Source organism: Cetorhinus maximus, chromosome 8, assembly GCF_964194155.1.
Source record: "Cetorhinus maximus chromosome 8, sCetMax3.hap1.1, whole genome shotgun sequence".
NCBI classification, from domain to species: Eukaryota; Metazoa; Chordata; class Chondrichthyes; order Lamniformes; family Cetorhinidae; genus Cetorhinus; species Cetorhinus maximus.
In genome coordinates, this window is record NC_135886.1 from 135,840,033 (window position 1) to 135,846,860 (window position 6,828).

At 45.1% G+C, this 6,828-nt stretch overlaps 1 protein-coding gene across 2 annotated transcripts in view; it reads left to right on the forward strand.

Moving 5' to 3' along the window:
- ids (iduronate 2-sulfatase) overlaps positions 1-6,067 on the forward strand; it is a 38,121-nt gene extending 32,054 nt beyond the window's left edge. For both annotated transcript variants that reach the window (XM_078547677.1, XM_078547678.1), the window contains exons 8-9: positions 752-925; positions 5,325-6,067. In XM_078547677.1, the coding sequence (XP_078403803.1) occupies positions 752-925; positions 5,325-5,815 (665 nt within the window). In that variant the 3' untranslated portion in view covers positions 5,816-6,067. The remainder of the gene's footprint in view (positions 1-751; positions 926-5,324) is intronic.
- The last annotated feature ends 761 nt before the right edge of the window (positions 6,068-6,828 follow it).

Here is a 6,828-nt window from a genome sequence, read left to right on the forward strand (position 1 = left end):
CCACAGAAACTCCGCACTGGTCATTGCATACTTAGTCACTGCACTAGTTGGCACTCTTAATCCCATTAATATCGGGTCAGTCAGCTAGGTTGATGTGTACCAGAGATGATGATGGTGATTACATCAACAACTAACACTTATCTAGCACCCTTAATATAGAACAATGTCAGATGGTACTTCACAGAAGCATAATTGGGCAACTTTAATCATTGTGCAGCTAGGTTAATTGTGTTCTAATAAAATTGTGAATTGTAAAGGAAGTTAAGTTAGTAAAATGTACCAAGTGCTCCAATAAAAGCCACCGGATTGTCTTGAAACTCCAACTGGTTCACTCTTACCCTTTAGAGAAGGAAATCTGCTCTCCTTTTCTTGTCTGAGCTCGTTGTGACTCCAGTCACCCACTAACTGCCCTTGCAAGAAGCTTAGCAATCCACTCAGTTGTATCAAACTGCTGCCAGTGGCTCAAGAGCAAAGTTGCACCACACTCTCGAGGGTGGCCAGGGGTGGGCAATAAATGCCCAACATCCTGAGAATGAATTCACAAAGAATTTGTTTCATTACAATCCCTCATTGAGCATTACTGTTCAGTAGACCATTAGTTCAAGGAACTTCAAGTGAATAAGACACTGGAATAGGATGCTTGCTGTTAAATTGCAAACTTGAAATATCTGTGGATGAGATTGCACATTCAGTATTTTTTTGGCGTTCTGGTTTTGAATTGATGTATACCTATTGTCTTGTTTGCTTTTAGGTTGGGCGCTAGGGGAACATGGAGAATGGGCTAAGTACAGCAACTTTGATATAGCCACTCGCGTCCCTTTGATGTTTTACGTACCAGGAATGACTGAAGCTTTTCCCCTTCCGGGTCAAAGGATGTTTCCTTTTATTAACCCCTTTACTAATAAAGTGGGGAAATTGCCTAAAGGTAGGTTATAGCATTCAGTTTAAGTCCGTCTGAAAATTTTCTGTGGAGCTGGAAGGTGGAACTTGTTTGCTTATTTTGGTAGTGATGTTGCTATCCCAACTGGACTTTAGCGCTCAATATTCAAATGTACTTTGCATAGGATATGTGCAATGCATGAACAAAGGTCAAAGTCCTATTGAGTGGAAGAAAGAAAAATGTAATACTGTGCAAAACCTAGAACCTGATCAACTCCACATTTATAGCCACACAACACCTCAACTAGTTCTCATTTTCCTTTTAACGTTTGACATAAGTAGTTTTGACGAACGTGTAAAGATGTTAGTGAAAATTAGTGACATTAATGTGTGAATCAGTTAGTTTTCTCGATAGCCCCAATTCACCCACAGCGCTGTTAGGGGGGGAGTTCCATGATTTTGACCCGACGACAGTGAAGGAATGGCAATATATTTCCAAGTCAGGATGGTGAGTGACTTGGAGGGGAATTTGGAGGTGTTGGTGTTCCCATGCATCTGCTGCCCTTGTCCTTCTGGATGGTAGAGGTGGCAGGTTTTTGAAGGTGTTGTCTAAGTAGTCTTGGTGAGTTCTTGCAGTGCATCTTGTAGATGGTACACACTGCTGCCACTGTGCGTCGGTGGTGGAAGGAATGAATCTTTTAAGGCAGTGGATGGGATGAGGATCAGGCAGGCTGCTTTGTTCTGGATGGTGTTGAACTTCTTGAGTGTTGTTGGATCTGCACTCATCCAGGCAAGTGGACAGCATTTCATCACACTCCTGACTTGTGCCTTGTAGATGGTGGACAGGTTTTGGTAAATCAGGAGGTGAGTTAATTGCTGCAGAATTCCTGGCCTCTGACCTCAATGTTTCACCATTTGTAAGTCCAATAAAAGAAAGAAGTGAAGTTAATAAGTTCCTTATGAGATCCCACAAACAGTGAAAAATGTTTTTGCATCCATGGCTGCTTCTTTGCAGTCATTTTGTGCTGCAGACGACTTGTGCACATTAAGATCCCATAATAAAATAGCAAAGTAAGCAACCAGTTAATTTGTTTTTGATGTTGAATTTGAAGAATACTGGTTGGGAAAACATTCTCTACTGAGGTATATTTTAGTTCTGGAACAGGCAATAAAGTCCTGGTTGAATATCCCTTCTGAGAGATGGTGCTCCTAACAGCGTAATGCTAGGATGTCAGCCTGGATGATGTCCTCAAGTTGCTGGAGTGGGGCATGAATCCAAAATTTTCTGACTTGGAGGAGCGCGTTCTACCAACTGAGGCCTCCAGACTGATCCTGATTCCAGTTAGACCACCACCTGAATTTGAGGGGAAGTGGTGGCTGGGTTTATGGCAGGTGGTGAGGGAACGAGCAAGAGGGAAAAACCTACTTAATCTTAACCTCACCAAACTGCCTGTCACAGATGCATCTGTCCATGACAGTATCGGAGTGACCACCGTATAGTTCTTGTGGAGACGAAGTCCCACCTTCACATTGAGGATATCCTCCATCATGTTGTGTGGGACTATCACCGTGCTAAATGGGATAGATTTCGAACAGATCTGGCAGCTCAAGACTTGAGGTACAAAGGGCCATCGGCAGCAGCAGAATTGTACTCGAACACAATCTGTAACCTCATGGCCCGGCATATCCCCAAGTCTACCATTACCATCAAGCCAGGGGATCAACCCTGGTTCAATGAATAGTGCAGGAGGGCATGCCAGGAGCAGCACCAGGCATACCTAAAAATGAGGGGGCAACTTGGTGAAGCTATAACACAGCACTATTTGCATGCCAAATAGCATAAGCAGCAAGCGATGGACAGAGCTAAGCGATCCCACAACCAACGGATCAGATCTAAGCTCTGCAGTCCTGTCACATCCAAGCTCTGCAGTCCTGTCACATCCAGTCATGAATGTTGGAGGACAATTAAACAAATCCCTGGAGGATGAGGCTCCACAAATATCCCCACCCTCAATGTTGGGGGAGCCCAGCACATCAGTGCAAAAGATAAAGCTGAAACATTCAATCTTCAGCCAGAAGTGCCAAGCGGATGATCCATCTCGGCCTCCTCCGGAGGTCCCCAGCACCATAGATGCCAGTCTTCAGCCAATTTGGTTCACTCCACGTGATATCAAGAAGTGGCTGAAGGCACTGGTTACTGCAAAGGCTATGGGCCTTGACAATATTCTGGCAATAGTACTGAAGACTTGTGCTCCAGAACTTGCCACGCCCCTAGCCAAGCTGTTGCAGTACAGCTATAACACTGGCATCTACCCGGCTATGTGGAAAATTGCCCAAGCAGGTCAAATCCAACCCGGCTAATTATCGCCCCCTCAGTCTACTGTCCGTCATCAGTAAAGTAATGGAAGGAGTCATCAACAGTGCTATCAAGTGGCACTTGCTGAGCAATAATCTACTCAGTGACGCTCAGTTTGGGTTCCACCAGGGCCACTCAGTGTCTGATCTCTTTGCAGTCTTGGTTCAAACATGGCCAAAAGAGCTGAACTCCCGAGGTGAGGTGAGAGTGACTGGCCTTGACATCAAGGCCGCATGTGACTGAGTGGCATCAAGGAACCCTAGCAAAACTGGAGTCAATGGGAATCAGGGGGAAAACTCTCCACTAGTTGGAGTCATACCTGGCACAGAGGAAGATGTTAGTGATTGTTGGAGGCCAATTATCTAAATCCCAGGACATCATTGCAGGAGTTCCTTAACGTAGTGTCCTAAACCCAACCATCTACAGCTGCTTCATCAGTGATCTTCCTTCCATCATAAGGTCAAAAGTGGGGATGTTCGCTGATGATTGCACAATGTTCAGCACAATTTGTGACTGCTCAGACACTGAAGCAGTCCATGCCCATATGCAGCAAGACCTGGACAATATCTTGGCTTAGGCTGACAAGTGGCAAGTAACATTTGTGCCACACAAGTGCCAGGCATTGACCATCTCTAACAAGAGAGAATCTAACCTTTGCCCCTTGACAATCATTGACATTACCACCACTGAATGCCCCACTATCAACATCCTGGGGTTACCGTTGAACTGAACTGAAACTGAACTGGGCCAGCCATATAAATAAAGTGGCTACAAGAGCAGGTCAGAGGCTGGGAATTCTGCGGCGGTTAACTCACCTCCTGACTCCCCACAGCCTGTCGACAATCTACAAGGAACAAGTTGGGAGTGTGATAGAATACTTTCCACTTGCCTGGATGAGTACAGCTCTAACAACACTCAAGGAGCACAACAAAGCAGCACACTTGATTGGCACCCCATCCACCACATTAAACATTTACCCCCTTCACCAGCGATGCACAGTGGCAGCAGTGTGTACCATCTACAAGATGCATTGCAGCAACTCGCCAAGGCTCCTTCGATAGAACCTTCCAATCTTGTGACCACTACCACTTAGAAGGACAAGGGCAGCAGATGCATGGGAATACCAACGCCTGCAAGTTCTCCTCCAAGTCACTCGCCATCCTGACTTGGAACTATATCGCCCTCCCTTTGCTGTCGCTGGGTCAAAATCCTGGAACTCCATCCCTAACAGCACTGTGGGTGTATCTACACCACATGGACTGCAGCAGTTCAAGAAGGCGGCTCACTACCACCTTCTCAGGGGCAATTAGGGGTGGGCAATAAATACTGACAGCGACGCCCACATCCCATGAACGAATACATTTTTTGAAAAGGAATGATGTAAGATGTGGTGCAGAGTAGGATACAGTGTAGCAAAGGATTTAATGAATTAACATCGGCAAAATGTGGTAAATACAAGACCATTGCAATAGTTGTATTTGAAGTAACAATACATGGGTGAAGGTTTCCAAGCCAAATGAGATGAGGCAAAGGCAGAGGTGGACAATCCAACTGAGGTAGAGTTAAATAGTATTTTTGATAGGGAGGACGTGCGATCAGAGGCTCAACTTGGCATAAAATTGAAAGCCAAAATTGTGAACCGTCTGCTTCACACTGAGACAGTAGCTGACATCAGACAGGGGATGGAATCAGTGGTGAAGGCATGAAGATGATGGCCCCAGTTTTCCCAATCTGACTGTAGGGAATTTGGGACTCAGCCCTGATTGGTTATCAGGTGAGAAGGAGAGCAGCAGAGGTGGCATAGAGATAGAGCTGGGTGTGTTCAGCAGATGTGTGAAATCAAACCCCATGTTTGCAGATGATGATGTTTCCAAAACCCATTTGGATGCTGGGCTGGGATAATTATAATAATAGACCAAATAACCACTTCATGTCTTTGACACTTCTTATGCAATAAGCCGGTTCTGCTCCTGTACGAAGACCAATGGCAGTACCTGGAAAAATGCCCTATTTCTCTTCGTACCAGTTGCCTTGGTGCATTTTCTTTCTTTACAAAGTCAGTTCATCAAGTGTTTACGTTTTGTTACAGGGTTGACGAGGGATGTCAACGTGGAATTAGTAAGCCTCTTCCCAACACTCTGCCAAGTTCTCAGGTTACCTCGCCCTCCGAGGTGTCCAGCGTCTTCTTTTCATGTAGACCTATGCACCGAGGGGAAGAGCATGGCCAAGTATTTACACTCTGACGCCAAAAATTCGAACCACGAATCAATCGCCTACAGCCAATATCCCCGGCCAGCGGACACACCCCAGCTGAACTCTGACCTCCCTTTGCTGAAGGACATTCGAGTCATGGGATACTCCATCCGTTCTGTTGACTACAGGTACACGGAATGGGTTGGTTATAACGCGTCCACATTCAGTGCCAATCTCAGTGACATTCATGCAGGCGAACTTTATCTTTACAGAACTGATCCAGGAGAGGATAACAACTTGTATAACAACATTGAGTTTGCTGGGGTGACACAAAAACTTTCAACCTTATTTAAAACCAAGCATTTCACAGACATTTGTTTTGCATGATTTTGCACTATCATTTTACACTGAATTATGCTGATGGGGTGGGGGGGGGGGGGGGGGGTGGAAACTGCCGGAATGATGATCATCCCATTTTTGTCTGCCACTCTTTATTTTAATGAAGAAACTTTTTTGGATTCGATACTGCTTCGATTTAGCCCATGTTTGCGGCAGTAGTTTTATGCCCTTGAGATGAGTCGGAAATAAATTGCATTTGTATAGCGCCTTGGGTGCCCCAAAGTGCTTCATACTTTTGAACTGCCCGCACTATTGTTAGCTAAGCAAAAGTGACATGCCAGTTGGCAGCAAGGTTCCACCAACATCAAATGTGATAAAAGGCTGGTGGATCTACTTTAGTCTTCTTGGCTGCTGTATGCAGCGTTGCCAAGGATACCAAGAACAATCCCCCCGCTCTCATTGGAATAATGCCACAGCGTCCTTTAATGTTCACTTGAACAGGCAGGCAAGGTCTTGGCTTAACATCTCACCTGAACGTACAGTCCTCAGGCCGGCATTCATTTTTAAGCTTGGAGTGAGTGCTTGAAATGAAGTTTTAACCTACAGCCTCCTCGCTCGGAGGCAAGACTGCTAACTCTGAACCAAAGCTTGCATTCAGGATTATTGTTACCAGCTGAAACTGCCGGGTGTACTGAGATCCTTGGTTATCTGTTTTCATATCTGTTACAATCCCCTTGGGGGGGCCGATAACCTTTCAAAAGAAAGCAATCCCACATTGCAAAGGAAAGAAAATGGACGGGCATGATTACAATTTTTTAAACACTTTTTTTTTAACTGCAGCAAAATCAACATAACCCAACATTAATTAACAGATCGAACAAAAAGATAAATTTCACTTTGAACAGTATTTACAACAAAGAGGAGTCAGATGGTGTTGCAGTGGTATGGTCACTGGACTGAGAACCCAGAGACCCAGGCTAATGCTCTGGGGACATGGGTTCAAATCCCACCATGGCAGCTGGTGGAACTTAAATTCAGTGAATACATTTGAAATTGAAAGC